This window comes from Pezoporus wallicus, unplaced genomic scaffold, assembly GCF_028554395.1.
Source record: "Pezoporus wallicus isolate ANWC-B61680 ecotype Strahan unplaced genomic scaffold, APGP_CSIRO_Pwel_v1 contig_420, whole genome shotgun sequence".
Classification (NCBI taxonomy): Eukaryota; Metazoa; Chordata; class Aves; order Psittaciformes; family Psittacidae; genus Pezoporus; species Pezoporus wallicus.
Window position 1 is genome coordinate 1,744,056 of NW_026636658.1, and position 25,357 is coordinate 1,769,412.

At 40.6% G+C, this 25,357-nt stretch overlaps 1 protein-coding gene across 2 annotated transcripts in view; it reads left to right on the forward strand.

Annotated features, from left to right (window-relative positions):
- Positions 1–10,310: 10,310 nt before the first annotated feature.
- ADAMTS18 (ADAM metallopeptidase with thrombospondin type 1 motif 18) overlaps positions 10,311–25,357 on the forward strand; it is a 75,605-nt gene continuing 60,558 nt past the window's right edge. Inside the window, exons 1-3 of one of the 2 annotated variants that reach the window (XM_057401174.1) lie at positions 10,311–10,662; positions 10,829–10,907; positions 12,770–13,086. In XM_057401174.1, the coding sequence (XP_057257157.1) occupies positions 10,856–10,907; positions 12,770–13,086 (369 nt within the window). In that variant the 5' untranslated portion in view covers positions 10,311–10,662; positions 10,829–10,855. The remainder of the gene's footprint in view (positions 10,663–10,828; positions 10,908–12,769; positions 13,087–25,357) is intronic. The other variant, XM_057401173.1, reaches the window with a different exon arrangement.

Below are 25,357 nucleotides of genomic sequence, written 5' to 3' on the forward strand. Positions count from 1 at the left end.
GGGCATTGTTCTCTTTGTTTAATGTTCTCCGCTGTTTTCTTAGCCAAGTTGCTTTGGTATTTATTAATTGAGAGTTGTAAGTAATCCAGTTAATCTAACACTTGATCAGGAATTTCAAATCAACATTTGAGAGGGAACATGCCCCAAGGCAATTGCTATTTATTCTGGTCAGGTAATTCCTTTCCAGGTTGTTTAAACAGCAACATGTTTTCTGTAACAATGAGGCTACCCAAATCAGGAAAGGAGTTTGCAGAAGTTTGCCTTTCTGTTTCTTTAGAAGCCTAGCTAAGTAGACTGCTTAGTGTGATAATGAGGATCAAGTATTAAGATGAGCATAATTAAGAATATGCAACACTGCACTGTAAGGTCCAGGCATCTGGTAAGTATTAGATTTGCTGGTTATAGAAAATCATGAAGATACAAACCACTTTGACAGATCTGATAGGGAGAAGAAAGATGAATACATTACTATTTAAGCTGCCCTTGTAGCACTGAGAAATCCTGTAGTGCTTTCCACTTAAAATATTTCAACATCAAAAGCCAAACATTTGGCTCTCAGGGAAAAGTTCTCATATTTACATGTATCACTCTTTGCTAAATTCTCCCTTAAGTATTTTAAGTATTTTATTCCTTTGTGGTGGAAATATCAACTAAACTGCTCACATTTGGATTTTAGGAGATTTCTTCATTTGGGGTTTTCAACTAAGAGTAAGTCTTACTTGGTATTCCAAAAAAGTCCAACAGTCATGAGGCTCCATAGTAGAGTTGCTTCTGGGCAGCCCATAAGGAAGAAGTTAGAATAATCTCACTGAAATATGAAAACCTGAGCTATAATAAAAGCACTGTGATAATTCAGGGGCTAGCATATACAAGCCACATTTGTAGTTAATAAACAACCAAGCTTTAATCACTGCAAGCAGATTGCTCCCTTTACACCTATAAAAAAGTGCTTTGAAAGTTAAGCAGCACTTAATAAAAACTCTGACATTACAGAGTTTTATATTATACCTCATCATATTTATCAACAAGGTAAAGCCATCACACAAGCCTCCACTCTCCCTTTTCTTCCTCTTCCCAAGAACAACAACCTGCACGCTACCATAGAATTAAGCTGTATTTAGTGAATTGTTATAGCAGGTTTTCCCTGGATCTAATAAGGCAAGTGTCTGCAGCTCCAGAATAAGTGGGAAACTGAAGAAAGCTTTGAATTTCAAACATCTTTCAGTGAGGAATTAGTTTTAAAAGACATACAACAAACAATAAGCCATGAAATAATTCCAGACACCATAATTCAGGGATAGAATATGCTATGAAACTGGCAGGCATCCAGGCCAGAGCCAGGTGCCTGTCTTGGACTGGATTCAAGTGGCCTTAGGCCACCTACAGAGCTTTCAGGTAAAACCTGGAAACCGCTCACCTCAGTATGCCCTACCTTACTTCTATTTCAGGTACTTGTGAAGGATTCCCAGATGGCTGGCCCTCTTCCAAAACAATGTGCTTTCAGATCGCATTGTCTCTATGCTGGGATGAAACAGGTTTCAGAAAGAAAATGTATCTGGAAACCAGAGACTAAATAAACTGCCCATTTTCCTCAGTTTGCAAGAAGATAATTTTACTCATGAGCACAGCATTTATGTCTTGCTGCTCTTGACACTCTCAGTGTGTGATTGGGAATCAGCAAGGCACAAGGGTATATATATAATGAAAGGGACACAAAAGGTAGATCCTGAAAAAAAAAAGAAAAAAATAAGCTTGCAGCTTACTCTATTATAGGTCATAAAAAAATGAAAGTACTTTGTCGTGCTAATTCATCTTGTACCTGTCACATTCTTTTGTTGACTTTTAATTCCACTTTATTCTGGCATACAAAAGTAGGCCAAGGTAATTCAAGTTGTAGATGTTAGTGGGTATACTTCTGACTGCAAATAATTTTTGCTGGACCATGGCTAAGTTTTAGACATGTGATGCCTTCCTCTGAAAGATCCCATGTATATCCCAGCACACATCATGCAGTGTGTGACTCCAGTTTCATACCGCGAGGGCAGCAGGTAGTGCTAGCTGGCCTGGCAGAGCTGGAGTCAGCGCATTTCTTCCTGCTACATGCAACTTGGTAAAACTATCCTGCAAGCATGGGTAAAAACTAATCAGGTTACCCTCAAATCGACTCATCAGTTTCAGTTTCTGGTTATAAAGTTCTAGCACAATGTTGCAGTGTCTGCGTTGCCAAGAAGGTTTGAATCTCATTTAAATTCAAGCTAAAAAAAAAAAAACCTGCTCTCATTAAAAATAAAATGATTGAAATGGCCATGAAATCACTTTTATTAATGTGACACTCTCAGAGTTCATCCATGGAGTAAAACAACAGCACTCTCACAGTACTTGGTATTTCTTAATATACCAGTGAAAGGAAGGATTTTGGTTATAAAGCACCTCCCAGTAGATACTGAGCATTAAGCTCATGCATACGGATTTTCTGAGTGAAGCTTCAACCTTCATGACTCCCATTTTCATGAATATTCTATTTTATGTTTCTCTTATTTAATATGTCTGAGTCACTTCTTCTTTAACTCTTCCAGCTATCTTTACGTTTGTGCTCCACTACAGCACTGCTTGTCTTAATATGCAAGTTCAGAATTGCCACCATAAAGATTCTACTCTACCCTTACTGAATCCAGTGGAAGAGGGGCTGTTAATTTCGATGTTATGGGCATACAGCCTAAAATGATTTAATCCTTTTTTCGTCCCAGCATCCAGCTCTATTGAAAATAGACAAAAATCAAACAGTTTCCACTCGGTAAACACACACACAGTAAGATATTATTAAATGTTGTCACAGCAACCGATGCAACACTGAGTTTGTAATACAACTGTTTGACTCCTCAACATGCTGAAATCACTTTGGAAATCAACACCACAGTCAGGGAATAGTTTTGTTTGCAAATTAGGAATGCAAAGAAGGCTGTGGTAAATTAAAAACTGTAAGCTGAGCTCTTGGGATAGGGACCAATTTTCTGTTCTGCATGTGTTCAGCACCTAGCTCAAGGGGTCCTGTACAACTACTGCTACTATATTCTCTGTTACTATTCTCTTTTGGCAAGAAAAATAGTGGTAAAAATATTTTTTTTTTTTTCCCAGAAAATAAAAGGTAAGGCCTTGGTTTCATGGTAAAAATGTATAAAGCAAGTTAAATATTTAGAGTTCATGCCCTTATGCAAAGCTGTGAAGTGATTGCTTACTGCCATTGTGGTGCAAAATAGTCTACAAGAAATTAGAATCTGGACCTTAAAAAATACAGCTTTCCAATGTCTAACACAAACCCCACTCTTGTTATGGTACAAGTCTTTCAGTACACAGCAAATAGAGTATCTATGCAGATTTATTAGACAACGCCTTCTTTGTATAGTATTGCATGGTGCTGTAAGCCCTTTCTTATAGGAGCAAATATGGAACAGCTCCATAATTCTGTGGGAGACATTTTCCTGTTTGATTGCCAAGCTGTAGTTAAAATTCCCACTGAGAGGTCCATTTTGAGTAAGAGAGATGAAGGTGATGGGTCTGGGCAGGCAAGTACAAAGGAAAGATGAACACACACTGAACCAGAAATAAAAGCACCTAATTTTCATAGGAAATGGGCTGATACTTAATTGAAAATGGTTAAACAAAGTATTTGTGGGTGCACTGCAACTGTTACTGAAGGGACTGAAAAGGCTCCTGAACCTCTTTGCAATCTATGTTCCCAGTGAGAAGGCTGAAGTAACAAAGGCTCATTGATGTGAAAAGGGAGGGAAGTTTTTAATAGAGGAATCCCAGGAGCCCGCCAAAGAAGCATTATCTTGTATTAAAAAAATCTGCAAATAATGAAATTCAGAGGAGAGAGAAGCCAATTTTCTTCTTTGCTTGGCCCATGAAATTAGTAGCAAATAAAAGAAGAAACGCATGTAAAAGGGACTGGAGACTAAATCTTCCTAGCGACATTGTTCCCAGGGTATGCTGTTCAAAGGATATAGGGGTTTATGTTCAGAAATGCTGAGCAGGTTCAGCTCCTCTTGGTCTCATCTGGAGCTGTGAATTCTTAGGACTTTGGAAAATTAAGTCTCCAGAGTGCATTTGAGATTTTCATCCCACAACTCAGATTCCCACCCTGAAACTAACTGGATACAAGCCGGAAAATTGTCATCAGAGATCTTATCTTATAAAGCAATGCAAACTGGTGCTAACACTTATGGGAATGAGTCACATCAGCAGAAGTTACCTTTCCAGACCAGAAATAGAATGAAAAGCCAGGATAACATGTCAGGTATGGGGGAGATGAAGCAACACTAGTGGGTGTAGGGGAGAAAAAAAAACAGCTGGTAGCCTCTATTGGATGAAACAAGTTTGTTTTGTTTACAGAGATGAAAGAAGAACCAATAAGAAATGAATGAGGTACCACTTCATCCCAATGCCATTTGTTTTGGGGGGTGGAGTAACCTTCTACATTCCTATCATGGAAGAGAGAGGTTGAAACTTCCATGTGGATTTTCTTTCTTGGCATGGTTTATCCTTTTCTGGGGTGCAGATGCTGGCTGGCTGTAACAGAGACTGGGCTTTCCTTCCTGCACGTGATGCCAAAGTATGTCTGAAACCAATACTGGTGTCTTAGAAGTAATTTGCAGAGGTTTTAAGTATGTCTTTGTGACTCTGTAGGCTCCACAGCCTTCCGGGTAGAGAGCAGATCAGTATGCATAAAAAGCATTTTCAAACTGGATCTTTGAACCTGCTGGATTGCACGGTTCCTCCTGTGCCATTTTTGATCCATTGTATAAATACAGATTCTGGCACGTGCACAACAATATAAACTGCATAATTGTTTTTATTAGAGTTCTGTGAGTTTGGAGGTACCTGTGCTTTAATTACACTTGGCAAGGCTCCAGGAAAACTCTTCTAAAATGTAGTGCTTGCAAAGCCTCAGTTGGGCCACCCACAATGACAGCTTTTATTTTTCTTCTATTAGTGATGGACATTTTCATCTCATTTTGTTCTGGGTGTGTGACAGAGCCCCCATGTACCGAACTTCAGCTTCCCCCTGTTCACTTCTCAGCCACAGAGTGTGTTGGGACATTGTGGCAGCAGCTTGTGACATGTGGATCCAAGCCAAATCAATGCTGTTTGTGATGCTTTTAGGTTGTCTTTCTTGTTTCCTTGTTCTCCCCTCCCCCTACTAAAAATTGCTGGTGACACTAGAAATGCAATTCAGTTAGTCGTTTCTAAAACCAAAGCACTGCACCGACTGCAAGAGAGACGCAGAATGCTGCTCTGTGAGGTTTCTATATGTCAGCCGTAAGAGCCCAGCATGGAGGTGGTTTTAGTTCCGCTCCTGAGCCCAAATCTCTTGTGCTGCAGGACAGAGCAAGCACAATGCTAACAAGTCAGCAGGATAGCTGGAACTTCATACTCCATGCCAGAAAGTAGGATGTCCAGCTAGCACAAATAAATGTGTAGAACTAATCAAATTAGGATGGACATGCTGTGCAATACAGAGAAACGCATGTAAGCAGAAAATTGTGTTTAATATTTGTAATCAAAAGCATTTATTTGGGACTATAACAGCCCAGTGCTACGTGCAAATTGGGTGAGGAAAAAATGTAAACATTGTTTCTTTGATTTCGTTGGGAGTTAGGGTACAGCAGGAATGCTGGATCAAGCTCCTTTTCCAGTGGCGGTGATTAAAGAGCTATGTGAAATGAATTTAGGGGTTTATTGACAGAAAATATTACTGTGAATGGTGGTGAAAACCTATTCCATAGAGATTATTCTTTAATGCATGGAGTTTGACAGAATTTATAGGGTGCAAACTGAAAACTGTGGGCTTAGAGACCATTTTGGGATGTAACTTCAGTCCCAACACTGCATTTTGAGGCTTCTGCAGAAAGCAGAATTTAATGCAGAAACTAGTGAGACAGTGGAATTTTATTCTGTGAACTTTCAGGCCTTTGAGGAACAGGAGTTAATGGAGGAACCACACTAAGTCAATCAGTAGATGTTTTTGTTACTTATAGAGTTTCCATGTCAGCTGAAATACAGTTACCCATAAACAGAATGACCAGTGACATGGTATAGCCCATGCCCTGTGTCACTAAGGAATGCAATTAGCCATCATGCAAAAGCAACTTTATTACAGTAGCTCATATTATAGACTGAACACTGGTTGGAAATGCAGAAATATGCTTTTGGGAACACACTAGACTAGCATTTTCCATTCCTGAGAATACTGTAGCAGCTTCAGGTTTCATAGCAGTAAATAAAGAAGTCCTCATAGTTTCTTTCAAAAATAGCCTTTTAAAATCTGGGGAGAGGAGAAGGATGTGACGTGGGAATGGTTCTGCTGTTAGCAGGCATCACAATAGCACCTATTACTTTGGCAGAGGGGTTGGAACGAGGTCCTTTCCAACCCTAACTATTTTATGATTCTATGATTCTATAAACCTGCTCTGAGGAAGTAAGAGCTATTGCTAATGCTGCTCCAGCTGGAGGGGAAGCTGACTGGTGTCCTTAGACCATCAGTCTGTCAGGATGTGCCATGTTCCAGCTGTGCCCCATTCCTTACCTGACATGCTCCCTATGGCCATGAGTGCTCTGTTTACAATCTGTTTTCTGCATGAGAAATCTCTCTGGCAGGAAGGATACAGCAGACTACCTTCTCAGGTTCTGTAACTCAGTCAGGTAGACGAGCTACGATCCAGCTGAAAGGGTTTGGCCTCTTCCTAAACTGTGTGGTATTGAGTGGGTTTAGATAACGTATGGATAGACTTGATACCAGATGACTCCATCCCTGCAACGACACTTCATCCATATGATCCTTTCCACAAGTTCTAAGTTACTGGTATTTTGTTCAACTAAGAGTTTTGTCGTGCTACAACTGAGTAATAGTTGCAGAACTCTTTAGACAAATTATGTAAATTCAAAATATGCCTTGAGATTATTGAACTAATAACATAATGGGAAATAAAATCCTCCTTAGCAGATGGGGTATGTATGGAGCATAACCAGCTTTGGAGCATAACTTCAATTTGGAGCCTTTTCAGCTTGAAACAAAGATAAACTTGATGGGTTTTGAAAACTACCAGCTCATTCTAAAGAGGGTCATTTTCATTTGTAAAGGGGTTTCCATGAAGAGTTCCCCACAAAGGGTTTCACCCAGCATGTGGTTAATCACCACTCACTGTAAATGAAGGCAAAAGATTTTTGTGTTTCACAAGAGCGAAGCATCTTCATGAGGATAAACACAAAGAAAGCATAAAGATTGAGCTGGAAGAATCCTATGGAGTGCGTACATGTATCCTGATAACCTAACAAGTATGTTGCTCGGTAAGAAATAGTGACAGAAATGGTCAAGTACGAATGGCCAGCTGCAGTAACTGGATGCTGACTTAGCAAAAACATACCTGCTCTCATTCTACTACGTGTATTCACTCAGTACACTGTGACTGGATGATTAAAACAACACCTCACTGCACCATTTTCCCTGGAAGTACTCTGCTTCCAATTATTCAATCATTTATCATTTAAATATAGTAAAAAATATTCAAATTCAGTTCTAATATAAATATATCTGGAAAAATAATCTAGATTGACAGAGGAAGAGGTGACAGCTAGCAGACAACAGACTTCTGTGAATCATTCACTCATCTCAGTGGTCACGAATGTCTCACGTGATAAAGAATTTGCTCTAACAAAGACAGCAAACCAAACATGATGGCATTTTAATTCAGGGCTTATTTCTTCTGCATGCCTGTCACTCGTTGCCGATAATGTGAGTTCTGTGTGGGGCTGGACTCTATCCTGAAGACCATGACAGCATAGCTCTTGGGGAAAAAAAAAAAAGTCTATAGGAATTCACAAGAAAAGAGGGATTCAGAATTAGAAAGAATAAAGTTATTAAAACTAACAATCCATTTCCTCCGATAAACTAGCAAGTGGAGAAAAGAACATCTAATACCTTTGCATCTAGACATCAAGGCAATGGACACCTTGCGTGTAAGTGTAGTGTGTCCAGAGCAGGCAGATATGAAGCCCTGGTGAAACCTGGGCTATGCTCAGCCTCAATGTGGAGATGAAAGCGAAGCAGTAACTCACTGCTGGTGCAGAGTAGACACCCCCCTACTTTCTCTTGCAGATAAGACAGAAATCATGATTTCCTGAATCATGGTACATAGCTGATATCTTAATGCTGGAGATCCCCCCCCCCAAGAAGGGTATTACTGTCTGCAGTGCAGTTCTGCCTAAGGATGACAAGTTTCTACTGGATCTCCACACTTTCTTGTATTCACTGATAATGGAGGAGTCTCTCATGTAGGTGGAACTCACAGTGGGTGGATCCAAACAAGTAGGGGAAGAAAAGACCTAGTGAAAACATGACAAAACTGATCAGCACAAAAAAGTGGTGGAGCATCCAAATAGAGAGCTCAGGGAGAATGGAAAAGAGTCCAGTCACAGACTGCAGAGTGGTAATGATTATCTCTGGAGGAACACATGCTTGCTGGTCATCTGAGGTGGGAATTGCTAGGGAGTGGCGGGAGGAAGAAACCCCTCTGCCTGCATTGTTACTGCAGTGCTGACTGGAGAGCTTTATTTCTCTAAGGTTTTTCATGGTAACTATGTTTGCACATGGAAACGAGCTGCCTGCAGGATTCTCTGATGTTTATGACCATCACTGCTGGGATCTTGATTGACTTGGGGAGCAAAGTATGATGTTGTCTGAGCATGTTAACTAATCAATGTTGTTGCATACAGGCCAAGAAAGGTTGGGGTCCCCCTCCTAATGCCAAGTCAAATTTGGACACGTGTCATTTACAGCCATGCGAAGCAGTGTCACATTTTCTTCTTCTTTGATCATACTCAGAAGCGATAAATCCCCAGGGTGAAATCTTAACTCCACAGAAATCAAGAGCAAAACTCCCTTTGGTGGTGGTTGGTTTATGGCGAAAGTTGTCTTTTTCTTTCTTAAACAAGTCTTGTAATTGCTAGAGAACTGCATTCATTTCCCTCCCTCCACAGCAAGTAAAATGTCAGTCTTCACAGTCAGGTAGTCTACTGAAAACAGTCAGACCTGTCCATTCAGGGTGTTGAGGGCCAATAATAACATTGAAAGCCCAATAATTTTATATTTTTCTCCTATTGTCTGCAATGCACAGCGTATTTTATATGTTCTGCTCCACTGGGACCATCATAAACCTGCAGCCAGCTATTTCATTGGGATTTACTCAGTGGGAGGTGACAGGTGCACTGTTACAAAAAGGTCTTGAAACTTTATCATAATATATTCAGCAAGGTGACAATGTAAAGCCCACTGGGAAACAGTGAGAGGTGAAGGAGAAATTCCACACCTGGGAACTTATTTAATGCTTAAAGACAGCAAATGCTTTAGATGGGAAACTGTCTCAGATCTGTCTAATCCACTGCCCCAAACAAAACCCCTGGAGAAGGAGGCAGAAAGAGGAGATGACCTCCAGCTCACCCCGGCTCCTAGTGTGCTCTCCACTCTGGGATGGTGACACCTTAAACTGACACAGCTGCTGTTTGTTCTCATGGTGAGGCCTTACCACAAAGGAGATTTCAAGTGAAATTGGACTGAGACACATACTAGAAACCCTTCGAGCGCAACAGGGAGGTCATCAGGTGAGGGACACTTCTCTACGTGCAGCCAAAACCATCAGGAACAAGTTCTGCATTGGCTTCCAGCCTGGACCAGCCCCACTCACTTCAATACTTCAGTTTCCTTTCAGATTATTTAGATCTTTAATACTTTACTGCAGTTTTCTGTAGAAGGGAAGTGTAACCTAACAGCATACATAGGAGATTAGTGAAGACCAGAACCAGGTGCTGCACTTGGCTCCTTTCACCCGTGTAAGCCACTGTCTAAAAGTCAGCTCCATGACGGACAGGAGTGCTGGATTTTGAGTAACCGGTCACAGCTGTGTTTTCTTCACAGACAACCTAATCTTCGTTTGATTTACTTGTTTGTCTGCCTCTTTGGGGTTGACTCTGCTCCTCTCCCAGCATCATCACAAGAGCTCCCGTGCGTCTGACGGAGCCCCGTGCCTCGGCCCCTGCTTTCACCCTGCGAGGTTCCCCTCGCCCCCTCAGGTGTGTGCCAGCCCCAGCGCTGCGCTGTCCCGGCCCCTCCGCTTCCGCCGCCCCCCAGCCCAGGTGCCTCCCCGCCCGAGTCCCGGCCCCGGCCCTGCCCCGCCACCTCCCCATTGGTCCCGCCTGCTCCGCTCCGCGTCGCCCCCCGGGCGGCGGCCGCTCCGAGACGCGGCGCCGGAGGCAGCGCTGCCCCGCGGCGGCGGCGGCGGCGGCGGCTTAAAGCGTGCGCGGCGGCGGTGGCGAGGCGCGCTCACCCGCACCGCACCGGGCACCGCTCCATGGGCTCCGCCGCCGCGCACGGCGGGGACGCGGCGCTGCGGGCCGGCTGCCGGAGCTGCTGCGGGGCAGAGCCCAGGTGACCATGCGGGGGATCCGGGCTCGCCCGCCGCACGCTTCGGGGAGCAGGTAGCACACCAGGTGCGCGGCGGAACATGGACTGTCTCCTGCTTGTCGGCTGGACTTTACCTGTTGCGATTCTCAGCGGCAGCTCCATGCGATTCCTGGCTCTCCCGTGGCTCGGAAGCGCTGTAAAGGCAGGTCGAGAACACTTTCTTTTGCAGTCGCCTGGTGTACTTTCAGACCAGGTTACTGCGCCGTTTCTGTGCCTTGTCTTTCTGCCTTCCCTTGTCAAGTAAATCTCGCCCAATACTTCTTTTTTTTCTCTTTTTTTTTTCTCTCTTTTTTTTTTTTTTTTCTCTTACAGACCCTTCAGCTGTGCTGCCTCTGCTGCATGTCTCATGCAGCAACTTTAACCAGTGACAGCATCAGTGAATTGAATCATGGTTTGTATTGCTCTTTCTGTGTATATGAACATTTGCGTGGATGCGTTTTTTTTTGGTGGACTGAGCGTTTAAAGGGAAGGAGCCGCAGTGTTAAGGGAACATTGGAGTGAAAGCAAGTTAGCTGCTGTAAAATAGCTAACCATGGGCAGAGATTAAGTTGTTAAACCGCATGTGCAAAAGCTAAAAGGAACAATATGTAACAGCAAAACGAATGAGATGGTAAATACACCCCTGTTTACATGTGTGATTAGAAAAATGAATGCATATGTATCCACAACAACAAAACCTCGTGTGTCTAGTACGGAAGCAATGAGACAGAAGTAATGAAAAGGTTTGAGTGGGAGAGCAGAAGAAGCCCTGCAGCGCAGGCTAAGGGAAAACAAACCTGGTGAGGAAGGACTTGTGTGAGTGAGAGCTCAGCAGCTGTTTGTTCCCAGGTTGCGGAGACTAACACTTAGATGCTGATGACTTTGGGAAGTTTGAAGTGCAGTGTATGCTTTTTATTGGGTGCGAGTGGAAACAAAGTACAATAGAGAACCACACCAGGGTGCAGAAAGGAAACCCCTCCTGCACCCTATTGTTTGCTCGCTGGGGGATTCCCTCTCCAGCAGCTGCTTGCATTTTTTGGCAACTAGCCTGCTTAGCATCCTCAACTCCTGCCGTTGATTAACACCACTTGAGGAGAGTCAAAGCTTTTGATGCATTGTTTCCACTGTCTTAAGGAAAAACAACCTATCACTGGTAATGTTTTAAACTTAATGTGTGTCAAATAACATCTATTCAGGCAAAGAGATTGATAGTTTTTGCAACATCTGGTACAACACAAGAAGCAGGATTTTGTTTTTATTTTTTTGAATCATGTTATTTCGATTTAGGAAGAGAAATGAACTGTTTTACAGTCAGATGCATGAGCATCTTTAAGTATTCACAGAGAAATATATCTCAAAACTGAAATAGGGTTGGGAAGCAGTTTGTTCAGCATAATTACTGAGTAGGTGCAAAGGTCCTGGTTCAGCCAATGGCTAAAATTCAGACCTGGCTTCCAGGATACAAGTAATCCCTGTTTATGGCTAGATCAGCAGTGATAGTGTACTTCAAGCTAGGCACCTGCTTATACAGCTACCTGAGTCATGGCCTCTTTTTTTTTTAACTTTCTTAGGTGGTTGTGATTAGATCTTGGCCTTCTCACAAATAGTTTTGTAGTTTTTCACATATTTTGTCCAAAACAGTAAACTTCTTTGACATACAATTTTAGCAATGGCTGAATAAAGGTTATTAGGTAGGATGTAATCTCTTTCTGCTGAAGGTCAGTTATGATTTGAAACCCAGTCTAACCAAGTCACTACAAAGAGATGAGGTCTTCCTCAGTTAAGGCATTAATAAATTAATCCTTTGATCCATTTGAATAAGTGGTACAGTTCTACAAAGTCTTAGTCATGGTTACCCCTACAGTAATGTAATATTTGCTGCCTTCTTAGGGAAAGAAAAAAACCCTCTTAAGCACTAGTGGCCTTCACATTTGACAGCAATTAATACAGGGAGAGGGGGAAAACCTCCGGATCTGCTGGTGATGACAAATGCCTTCAGAAGACTGATTGTGGGAATGTTCACAGCTATGCTAGTTAGTCTGTACCTCTCAGTGGGGCAGAAAAGAAACAAACACAGTTTGAGAGCCTGTGTGAGTTACGGGGGTGAATTTCAGCAGGCAAGACTATACACATGTTGCCTGCAGAGCTTTCAGGCCATTTCCAAAATGAGGGAATGCTTCCTGCCATAGTAAAAGTTTGATGCTTACCACATTAGAATGACACTTGCCTTATTTGTTGGATAAAAAAGCTGATGCTAACTTTTTATCATTACAGATTATGTATTTGTGACACCTGTCAAAGTGGATTCCAGTGGATCATATATTTCACATGATGTTTTGCACAGTACTAGGAGAAAGAGATCAACTCAGAGTTCAAAGAGTTCCTTGCACTACAAATTTTCAGCATTTGGACAGGAACTTCACTTAGAACTTAAACCTTCAACCATTTTAAGCAACAGTTTTATTGTCCAGGTGCTCGGGAAAGATGGAGTGTCAAATTCTCAGGAACGTGAAATTGAGCAGTGTTTCTACCAGGGATTTATAAGGAACGATAGCACCTCCTCGGTAGCAATTTCTACATGTGTAGGCTTGGTAAGTGTTTCTTTAAAACAAATCAGCATCAAAAGTATTTTCATATGTGGAATAGTAGCTGAAGGTGATTCATACAGTATTTAGGATACCATGAACCATTGGAATGTCCTAATACCGCTAGTTGGTATTGCTTTTAACAGAAGAAGTTTTGTTATAGCCAATGAGCTGCTTCACACCCTTTGTGGTTTTTGATCAGTCTTTTGGGGTAAAAAGAGTGGCTGGTAGTCCTAGTAATTATACCATGCCAATTTTCATTTGTTTGTGATAAGTGATATGTTTTTTGCTTGCTTTTAAGTAAATGCCGTTCTGAACTAATATGAATAAAGAAAAAAAGAATTCAATCTGTAAGCTTGTAAGAAAAAAAATATTATACCTAGGTTTGTCAATTGCATTAAGGAAGGGCAATTTCTTAGCTCAGCAGCAGTTAGGAACCAATTTCCCTTCACTTCTTTTGACAATTGCTGCCTTGTTTGGGGTTATAAATTTGAATTAGTTGATCTCTTATGAATGTGTTAAATATTATTATTGCTTATTTTCCATTTATGGATGTCATCCAAGTCTATGAAAAATTATTACTCAGAAATTATTTTTTCAAAATACATTTGACAGTGCTCATTGCCTTCCGAGAAGTCTTTATTGATGTAATTCAGAGGAATCATCTACAAAACTAATAGTTATCGATGCTCTTTAGCCTTAAGCCTTGTACTTGCAAAGCAGTCTCTTGTGGATGCAGATTAAAGCAATGACATTTGAGCATAAGGTCTATAAAACTACCTGTATGCTTTGTGGTTGACTGAGGTCCAGGGGATATGTTGGGTCACCCTCTAGAAATCCGTTTTGTAAAGGCACTTGTCCATAAGGGCTATTAAACTGTGTGACCAGACCAGAAAAGGAGCACTTGAGACGCCCAGTGTTTCCTTTGAAATAGTAATCTGTGACTTGAAGACTGTTGGTTAGGAAGAGCTGTTGAATACTGATAAGTAGTTGAAGTAGCCTGAATTATAATTTGAATGCTCTACTTTATTTATTTATTTATTTTTAATTCTTAGCAAGTTAGAGGAATTAGTATGTTATAGTTCACCTGAACAGTTGAAAACATGACTTTGAAGCAGGTGCCAGGTATTGGAATGAAGCTGTCTTCTTTTTAACTTGTGTTTGTGTTAATATCAGATGTGCTTAGCTGTTACTGTGGAAGCTTCATTTTCACAACTGCTAGCTTTATTCATGCAGGAAAAAAGCCTGTTCTCACTGTTTGTCCTTTCCTATAAAGAAGTGCTCTACCTGCACACAACAGTTATGATTTGGGTGATCTCCCTTGTTTGGTCACGTTTTGTTTTTTAACATGCCTTATGAGCTAAATGAAGTTGGGCTTGTCAAGTCTTGTCTGGAGAAGGAAGGTTCAAGTCTGCCTCAGGTCACAAAGAAACAGAATGTGGTGATCTTAACTGAGGCTGAAATGGATCTTTTACCACTGTCTCGACATAAAGATTGTTATGACTGGTAAGATTCACTTAGAAAAGATCCAGAAACTGATCAAAAGAGAATAAATATTGCCATGAACAAATTTATTATGGCAGTACCTAGGTTTTTGCAATATCTAGATTATCAACAATTAGAATCTTTAATCAGTTCCAAGGTTGAGCAGATTTCACTTTAAATTGTTATTTTAAGCAGGTAAGTGAAGTAAACCGTTATTTATAATAATCTCCTGCAGAGTAGGTATCACAAAGTGTAACTTTTTTCCTCTCCCTAGCCGTTTATTAAATAATTTCAGTGCACCTAATGAATCCCAGGGAAGTTATCAACAAGATTCTTACTCTTCCAGCTTGCAAGGCTGCTTTCTTAAAACTGTGTCGTCAGCTGTCTATAAAGACAACCACGTCACTTTTCACTGTGATCCAAATTCAGTAATCATATGTTAAGTCTGGACGCTGTGCTCTGATCAAGAGAACCTTGTGAATAGCTTCTATATCCTCTTTGCACCAACTACTTTTGTCACTTGGTTGCCCTTCTTTCCTATTTGCTTTGTTCACTGCAATTAAACCAAAAGTGGTGTTTCTTCTATATGGTTGGTAGCACTAATCTTTCCATTGTTCCTTTCATTAGCAATAGCTTCCCTACAATAAAACTGCAGTGACCCATTCTTTCAAGCCTGGAACAACACAATGTGATTTGGAAGCAATTGCATTTCAATAGACTACAGGGACTCTTTGATCTAATTTTTTGGATGACCTAGAGTATTCAGTCATTCAGCTGTCTGTTATCTGCCATTGCCTGCAGAGTAGGCTTTCAAGAGAGTCTATATGAAATGGTTTGTTAGGCAAGATGACCTTAACTTAATACTGGAAAGGGGCAAGAATTTGTTCTTTTGGTACAGATCTGTTAAGAGATGTGTGCATCTTACTTGTGTTTTAATAGTTTAGTTGACAGTAAGGCCCCACAGTTTTATGCTGATCTGCTGATTTGAGACCAAATATTTCCATCAGTCAACACGATTTTCTTGATGCGTCAGAAGACAAAACTGGGTCTGTGCTCTATCTGAATAAGTACTTTAATATATTAAGTTAGCATTTTAGGAGAATGTGTACAATTTTAGTGTGAGTACTGTTTCTTGTCTCTTCATCATCAAAGTGTTGAGGTACTTTGATTTTTTTCAATTGGAAATTTGCTTTCTTCTGTCTTCTGCCCTTTTCTGTTTCCTTTATTTGCTGGAGCAAAGCTGTTATGCAGTAAGAAGCCCATGATTATATCTTTTAAATGAAAGTATCTTGTATGCAAGGAATCTTCTTTCAATCTTCCTACATGTCTGCTTCACCCTCAGACATTGAGTAGCACCATCATACTTAGTGATAAGAGCATGACAGATGTATTAAAATCCAGGCTTATGTTGTACATAGTACAGATTTGCTCAGTCATTTTATCAAAGTTGCTCAGAAGATGGATGTACTTCACTCACCTTCAGAAAACCGTGTTCTGGACTGTCTGTGGAAAATATGATACATTCCTTCCAAAGAAATTGTGATAATTTTGTTCATTTTCATGTATTTTGTTAATACATTCTCACTTTCAGTGCTATGTTTTGGGTGTTTTTTTTTTTAACTCTTAAAACCTTGCGTTAATGGGTTCACTTTTATTAGTAAATACAATTTGAGTTTCTCTCTGGCATCAGTTTAATGCGGCCCAACTAGACACTAATGCAAAATTTTTAACTCCTCTCTCCACTGATATTCATTATTACTTGTAATAAAGGTCCTGCATTACTCCATCATGACTTCTTGGAGTTTCCTTCAATCCCTTCAGCAGTCCCAGCTGATATATCCAGACCACTGGTTTGTCTTGCTGGTTCATCCTTGGCTTGGATTCTCCAATTCAAGCTGTTCATTCTTCCCAAATTAATTTTTTTTTTCAAACTCCTGGCTTCAGCCAATTCTTACTTAATTGTAATTATATTACTATTGTTATTTAGTAATATAGTATTTCTTATAATTGCCTTTAGCAATTGAATCTAATTGGGAAGCAGACTATGCCAAATCCACAGAATTACAGGGGCAAGTGGTGTCAGTGTTTCAGAAGGAGATGGTGCTGGCTGCTGTTAGAATAAAAGGTTGGTTTTGGGACTTACTCAGTGTTATCTGTATTCCTGCCTCATTCTCTTGCCCTTTGCCCATTCTCATCTGCAATTTGTGCCATCTCATATGCATTAAAACCAGATATTTACTGTTGCTTCGTTCTCTTTAACTCCCCTTTCATGATGACATTGTCTCTGAAGACTTGCTGCTGTCTTATTCTGTCTATAAACTATGTGGTTGTCTTTGTATGCTAGTTTTTGTCTCCTATCTCATTATGTTGGGTCTATGTATACATAATCTCTTGTATAAAGTGAGCTGTTTGCAGTCACACAGTAAATTAGACCTCTGGAGTTGTCAGTAGTCCATTTGTGTTCTAGAGACATTCTTGAAAGTAATTTATAACTGTGCATTTTGGAGCAGAAGTCATGTTCCCCTTGTGAGCAAGAACTCTCTCTTACAAAGTGAAACAAATTTACGCTATAGTCCAATACACAACATAGAAAATAGGGAACATAATGAATGAGTAGTTTATTATATAGCACTTCTGGGGATGTTGATGCTACTTGTCAGAGGAGACAGGTGAGGATATACAGCAAGTACAAAACATGCACCCAGATGAAAGAAACATACAACATGAAGGAACTCTCCTGTCGTTACATTGCAGAGTAAATGTGTATGTGTATTCTGGGTCAGGGAGAAAATTAGTACATTTCAGGTCCTGTAAAACTGTATGAAACAGGGGTTTATTGCCCAGGCCAAATTCAGCCCTAAGCACGTGCGCTGGCCTGGAGGCCTGAGAGGCTGCACCTGCTTACACTAGAGGTGAATGTGGGCCCTTCTCTCTATTTCTGTATCTCAGTTAGAACATTGGAGTCAGCTTCATGCACTAGCTAGTGCCCTCCTTTTTCGTTTTTTGGTAAGATGTGATTGAATCTTTCACTATAATGAGCCTCTTTCTCTTGTCTCAAGTTCTGTTATGTTTGTTAGTGTCTAGTCAAGGGAAGAGGAGAGAAGGATGTATCATGTTACACTTGCTGAGCTGTCAGAGGAGTCTACAACTGGAGAAAAGGTTGAATGTAGCACTGAAAGATAAATAGATGCATTAATTCGGTGGAAGTTGTGTGTGCATGTCTGAGGGCAGGACTTTGCTCAAAGTATCAGAGAAGCCACAAAATTACAGCTTCTGAACACAGTCTGGCCACCTAAGAGGCAGGCAGGCAAAGCAATTCATGTACCCATTCTTTGTAGCTGTTTAATTGCACCCCGTATTAGCATTATTTAAGTTCATGCTAACAACAGCCTCTTATTCCTCGATCTCCCACTTTAAGTCTAATTAAATATGTTGAGACAAATCCCAAGGTTCTTCTGCAGAAAATCTCAAAACCAGTGAGCCAGACTGCTGGTAAAAGGACAAAATAATTGCCGCTCACACTGAGGTTCCTTTAGAAACCTACAGCTGTAAAAATAGGACAAAATTTTGCCCTCTGGGACCTTGAAGAGAAACTAAGTACAGAGCTGGTGATTTGACTCATTCTCAAAACTATTTTTAGTCCACCCAGAAGCCAATATACAAATCCTATATTTTCTGCTGTTATACCAACCCAACATGAACAGCATCTGGCATATGAGTTCCTCGACTTTCTTTATATTCCCATACCATGATATCTTCATCCTTTATAAAATACAAACTGTGTTTTACAGGATCATAATTTTCTTCACTGGACATTTTGCCGTTATTCCTTCAGTAATAAGGTAAAGATGAAAATAAGAAAAACTTACAGGAAAATGAGGTCACAGTGGGAAAAAGCCATATTCTTTAAGGTACTTTAAATTCTACTAGACAAATAAAAGACACTGTGTCTGGTCTCAGCATTGGCTTGACTGCTGATGAATTGTGTGATTAGATCGATTGTCCTTCTCCATATCTGTGTGATAAGCTTTCTGCTTAAGGCAACAATATGCTAAGCATTTTGTCCCTACTGATTCCTGATGGGTAAGAAATGGAATTAAAGAAGATAAATGATGGAGAAAAAGTCTGCTTCTGCTGGACAGGAAACTAATAGCGGTAGCATTCTTCCATGGCTTATATAAAAAAGCCCTGGAAGCCTGGAGCATGCATAGAGGAAATCCTGTGTCACTGAGAGTGCTTTGACTCCATCAGCCTGAGCACAGTATGCTGTTTAGGAGAACACAGCTCACAGGAGTGCCCACAGGAGTTGGTCCTCAGTCATTTTTGCTTGCTGCCTTAGTGCTGCCAATAAGAGCATGGAAATTATTCATTGGTGTATTTCAGATCAAACTTCAAGCTGTTGCGAGCACTACTACTTACACCCTTAAAGCAAATCCAGAAACGGGGAGCCATCCATTTGTACATAGATAGGCAGTTCATCCTGGCCTTTCTTCTTAAGCCTAGTCTTATCATAAGTTCTGAAGGCATTCGTAGACCCTGTCTATACTTGAAACATCAGTATTTTTCTTGCTGTAGCAAAGTCTTTCCACAAAACTTAGTTCCCACACTTTCCCTGGTCCATTAGAGTGAAGCTTATAGTCAAATGCCCTCATAAAGGTCAGAAGAGGATGACCTGTCTGCACAGACTTGACCTCTTCATAACAGGATGTCTTTGATGTAAATGAGGGGTTTTATTTTAAGCGCCACTATTTTCATTTGGACCATCTCTGCTGCTAAGATGCAGCATACTCTGTTCTGCACAGCTGTGCCCTCCTGAATATATAAAATATGTCCCTCTTTGGAGGCTGATTCTAATAACTAATAGCAGCTTTCAGTCACTAATAATTAACCTAAACAAAGTTTTATTTCTGGTTTTTTCCCCCTTCTTCCTCCACTTCAGAAGTGTTTGAGGAAGATACCAGGTTTGCAGACCTGGAGTGTAAAGGCTTTTGTTTACCCAAAACACAATGACGGTCTGTGAAACTGTAGTTCAAGTCCAACTCAAGCAGACCACTCCTGACCCGCAGCAGTAGAGCGGAAAGTACAGGAGTTATCTTGGTTGTGCCCTGGCCCCACGCAATCCACTTGATCTGAGCAAACAATGGGATCAAAACTGCTCTTAAATGTTTTGTTTCTTTTCCTCACAAGCTTACTCCCTCAGCCTCTCTGCACAACCAGGGCCCTGACTATGGTGATAGCTTTATGATTTGCACACTCGTACTCAGTTGGGAACTTGACTTTGACTCAACATAGGCTTCCAGTTATGACTGGCCTGGGTGGTTGCTGGGAGTTTGTTACTAGCTCTGTAAGTCCCTTTTGGTTATTTTGGTGTGTGCAATTTTTGTCACAGTTCTGTTTGATTCTACAAGACATTTAAGATAATGTTTTCTGATTTTCAGCTTTTTGGGAAAGGTTTTGTGTTTTTGATGAATGACATGTCCCATTCTCTTTGAAAGACATAGTAGATTGATCACTGGGACTGGTGTCCGGTACTGCAAACAGTGAGAGAAGGACGGAAGTTTAAATGCTGTTTTCAATGTCTGTGGTCTTGAAATTTACAGTCCATGGATGGGGGCAAGGTAAAAGCTGGGGCCATGCTAGGCAAAGGTATCAGAACTGTGATGCCAGTTATTTATCTGTCAGTTCTTTAAGACAATTTCAGAGCTGTTTGCTTCTGATTTCATTCTCTCCTGGTCATGAGTAACGTTGACTTAACAGACATATAGTGCTTTAGGGAATTTTTAGAAAATACCATTTTTTTTTCTGTTTGGAAGTTGCAGTGTTCAGTGATACTGACAGCAGCCTCACTAGAGTCAGCAGCCTTTTTGGGCATCGGAAGCATTCCCTCTGAGTTGACTCCTGCCCGCATACAGAAGCTGTTACATCCATATGCATCACTTTGTAATGGTCTTCTCTCAGTAAGCTGCTAGGAGAGGGATTAAACTTAGTTATCTTAGTTATTATGCTAGCAGTGAGAACTACAGTGAGTTTTGTCAGCTGGAACTCAGACTTCAGTATCATTTTTCTAAAAACCACTCATTTTTTATTAGGAAGGCTTTGACTAGCCCTTAAATGGTATCTGAATTGAACTTTAATGGGTAATTACATTACAAACAAGGTTTTCCTCTGTCTTTTTGATCATGTCACTAGGAGCAGAAATGTTGGTTCTTTCTTGCCTTTTCTCATTCCATTTTAATCCCAATTCTGTTGCTGCAGGTGTACCATAAATTACAGTATGCTAAAGGAATTTTCTATTGATTTGCTTTGACAGTGATTTGACCAGCTATGTGAATAGCTGATGGAAGCAGAACTTATCTTTGGTTCAGGCAGTAAAGCGTTGACTAAAGCTTTGAGGTAAATATTTGCAGAAGAAACCTGGAATCATAATGCCTTGCAGCTCAGTACAATTTACAAACATGTATTAATTAAGCTTCAGTGCTGGCTTTACTGTGTGTTAGATGAGAACAGCATCCTGGCTCATAATAGGTTGACATCAGTAACCTTTTATTGTTTATCGTGCTCGGAAGTCACTAAGAATGAGGGTGAAGAAATGTCAAATAATCAGGTCACACGCAAGTGAATGAGTCTTGATGGTTGAAGCTCAGTACCGTGGGAACCATTATTGTCCAGCATAATTTCTGGAACATGCAAGTTAATTTCTTTTTTACAGTGTGAGTTCATAAGCTAGGGAAATCTATAAACAAGTTGTACAGTCAGATGAAAATCCTTTCCCTCAGTCTCATATGTGGCTGCCCAGCTAGTTCCTGCCAAGAAAATAGTAAAAGAAAAAGGTTTGAAGACAAAGATAATAGGTCTTGAGGTTATTCTGACTGGAATAACAAGGCCCAGCGCAAACCTGCTTAATAGTAGAGGAAGCTGAGGCAATAATGTGATATTTACTTGCACAGACAATGGGGTGTTGCCTTTTCACTCTCCTGTGGCATTAGCATTTCTAGCTGCCCCACTATGTACACAAAACACTCATGGCTTTATTCTTGAAGACTGGTTTCTTGCTGTTCACAGTGGGATCACTTGAATGCTTGTGCTTGCCTGCCTAATATATGTTAATTGAAGGACTTTTGTGTCTCAACATCTTTATTAATATTAATGGAATGGGTTTTTTAATGGACCTATACAAAATATGCTTGACCTAGCTTGAGCCCTCATTTTTGTTTTTATACTCTGCAGCACAGTGCGGCTTCCAACTAATTTAAGAACGTAATATTATATTCTGTGGTAGAGTACACAAACTAATGAAACATGGATTACTCTTCAGATCTGCTGTTTCTTTGCCATGAGATATGGAATGTATATAACACCAGAATATAATTAGTTTTGTTTTTGGTTTTTAAAAAAAAACTGTGAAATTAAAACCAGATTTGCTTTTTCTTTGTGCAAATTATTGCAATTCAGTGAAAAGAGTGAGCATGTAAAAATAATCCTATCTTGACCAGCCTTGGCTTATGCAACACACTCATTCTTTTTTTCTAGGAGGAAGTCATCAAAACAGTAAGTCTTAAAATTAGGCTAGACTAAACCTCAAGAAATATTTTGAGCTAATATTGTAATTGAAGCATAGTCTGCTCATGGTAAGGGGTAGGTATAACTGCTGTAACACAGTGATGGAGAAGAAAGTTTAAACTTTTCTAAAAATGTGGCTACCCAGTTTCATTTATTGTTAATGCTTGACAGAGAGTTTTGTTATTTGTTTTGTTAGATGCAAGTATAAATTAAAGACTAAAATACCACTTGGGCTAGGGACGAGATTAATTATTTTTCAGCCCCTATAGATGATTATCGTATGGGCAAGAAAAACATTTCCATCACTTGCACCTTTTTGCTACTTTTTCTGACAAAAGATTATTCCCTATAGTCCACCATGTTGCACTGTTTGCAGTAGATGTCTCTGAAATCACTGAGAGACCAGACAACCACAACAGTATCTTCAGCCTCCAGGTTTTGTCTGTTTGCTGGCTTCTCTTCATGCTAGAAGCCATGGGAAGGCTGTAAGGATATTCTTTGCACTCCTAACATCTCATATCGATGATCAGATTGTTATCCTGCCTCTAGCAGCAAAAGCTTAAGCAAAGGGGTGTAAAAAGACAATTTCCAGGCTGAGACCTAAGTGAGTAGCTGTTGTCTACTGATTCCTGTAGCACAGTATCTTCCACTGTTATTGACAGGTCATTGCTGTCATTGCTTATGGGCTTCATCTGAAGCTTGTAGTGAATGAAAAGTTTTATGCTGACTACTTCAAATCAGAACCTGGCCTTAGGAGTGTTCTCTTTTCTTCCTCCCTACATCATCCTGCACCTTGAGTCCAGAGGCTCCCCATTTCCTTGGGAAATGTTACTACAGTTACTGTTTGGTTTAGAGAGACATTTTGCAAATGGGAAGTACCACTGGCTCATTGAGAAAGTGAAGCATGTCCATTTCTACTGTGGACCCCAAAACATGTCTTGTAAATAATCCAAGGTGGTGCCGTATAGTCAGATTTCACTGAATCAAAAGTTAGATGGAAAAAAATGGCCTACTTGTAGGGCAGAGAAACCATCTGCTGTTCTTATGGACGACTTGGACTACTAACAGCCTCGAGTAATATGAGGCAGGAGTTTAGGCAATTTCCCAGAGAACTAGCTGCTGCTGCTAGAAAATGCACCAAAGTGCTTGGTATCTGGTGCCTGAAGCTGCCAGAATTGTTTCAGTGTACTAATGCCAATTGTTTTTGTTCTGCTATGCTGCCAGAGTATTGTGACAATGGAGTAAAGGAAGCATGACGGCCACCAAAAAATACAAAGTCAAGAGTAAATGTAAAGACATTACTTGGCCGAATCCCAGTCAAGTCCTGATGAAGCTTGGCGTTGGAAGTAAAAAAGGAAAGTAGGTTTTGAGGCTTGTTTCCCTTGTTAGACAGGAGAGGGACTTCAGTTTTAGATCTACAAAAATGTACATTATCACTTGTCATCCTGGGAACACATGTAGGAAGTAAGTCCTCTTTCATCTTCTGCTCTTGATAGGAGAGCTGTATAATTGCAGACAGAATGTAGTCTGTTCTGAAATAGTTAATTGATTTTTCTTATTTCTGTGATTCCTCTGATTACCAGAGAGTTCTGGGTGGTCATTTTAACTGCCTGAGGCATAGACAGTCCTGTGGTTGTCTCTTCTGCCATTCAGTAACTATATTCTGTACTGGCAAAATAGTAATTGTCATTTAAATCAACACCTTTGTGGTTCTTCCAGGAAGGGACTAAAATTTTAAAGAGAGGGTTAATGTGATTTGTCTCTGACTTTTGTGGGAGGTGGATGGATGTAGGGTTACTGCAAAAAATAATAAAGTAGAGAATGTATATCAGTATTGCATGACTTCTATTGTTATATGTTAAAGGAATAAGTCATTGTAAATTATAAAGATTATTTACTCTTGGGGAAAAAAAATCAGGTTTGTGAAACTTGTGAGAACTAGTATAAAGAATTTGAAATACTATCCAAGTTTGGTGTCCTATTCTAGCCCTTTTGAGTGGTTCAGTGCAGATATATAAGAAAAAGCCCTGGACAGGGGTGATCAAATGTGGAATCGTGGGCTGAAACTGTTCCAACAGGGTGGGGAGTGTAGTTTAAACCCTCTCTTATCTCACCAGTGTCCATACCCATGCTGCCTCTCCACAGCAAGATGTTTGATTGATTCATAGCAACTGATGGGCAGTTTAAAATTTCAAAGCTTTTAATTTCCTTGTTCCTGACAGATAAAGAGGGTGGGCATTTCCTGATAATGTAGTATACCACGTTCAAAATATTTAAGTTCCCTATGGTGCTATTTGTGGCTAATTTACTTCCATAGCACATTAGCGCTGTTGGCTTTATGCTGTGGGAGGAGTGTGTGGTGTAACATGCTGTGAAGAGAGGAAATGTTTCACAACAAGAGGTCCTTCTAGCTTTTCCTCTGTTTACATTACCACCTGGAAAGCAGAAAACGTGGAGTAAATGACTGATGATCCAGATGGATTGCATGAACAGTCACATCTTTAGTCATGACACATTAAGCTGGGCAAGTTCACACTGGAGAAGTGACAGGATTGGAGTTTAATTCCTGGAAGCATATATATTCTTAGGTAGGAAAATATGTAGGCACAAATAGGGCTTGAGTGCCTTCATGCTAGTAACCTTTTGGCCCTCAGCGCCTCTTTAACGGCCACTGAGCGGCCAGATTATTTGAGGGAAAATCAGGGATATGCTAATGCGAGGGACAGAGGCTCGAGGACAGGCTCTAGCAAAGAAGTTAGAATGATAGATCAGTGGCTGTGCAGACACAGAGTTTTAGAGAGACCCGGGGTGGGAGGACCACATCTTTTACTTTTCATATTCATTTTTCTAATGCTTGCCTATGAAAGCAGACAAATTATCTTGTTACGAGAGTTGGTGTGCTTTGACACACTACTTGTTTGGCTCATGCAGCACTTCTCAGCAGATCAAGCGTATCCTGATTTCTAAGCAAGGATTGAAGATACAACAGCAGCTGAACTGTGCAGCACTTCTCTCAAGTTATGGCTGAAGTTACTTATTTCATGCCTAAAGTCCACAGAGAGCAGCTGGGGGCTGCAGTGTGACACAGAGAGAACTCAGGTCTTGTGTTCTGTGGTGTCAGGAGAGAGCAGAGAGACAGTCAGGCCCTGGGACTGGGACCTACAGAGGGGATTGAAGTGTCTAAAACACACACTTCCATGATGTCCCAGAGCCTCTGTGACCCTGACAGCAC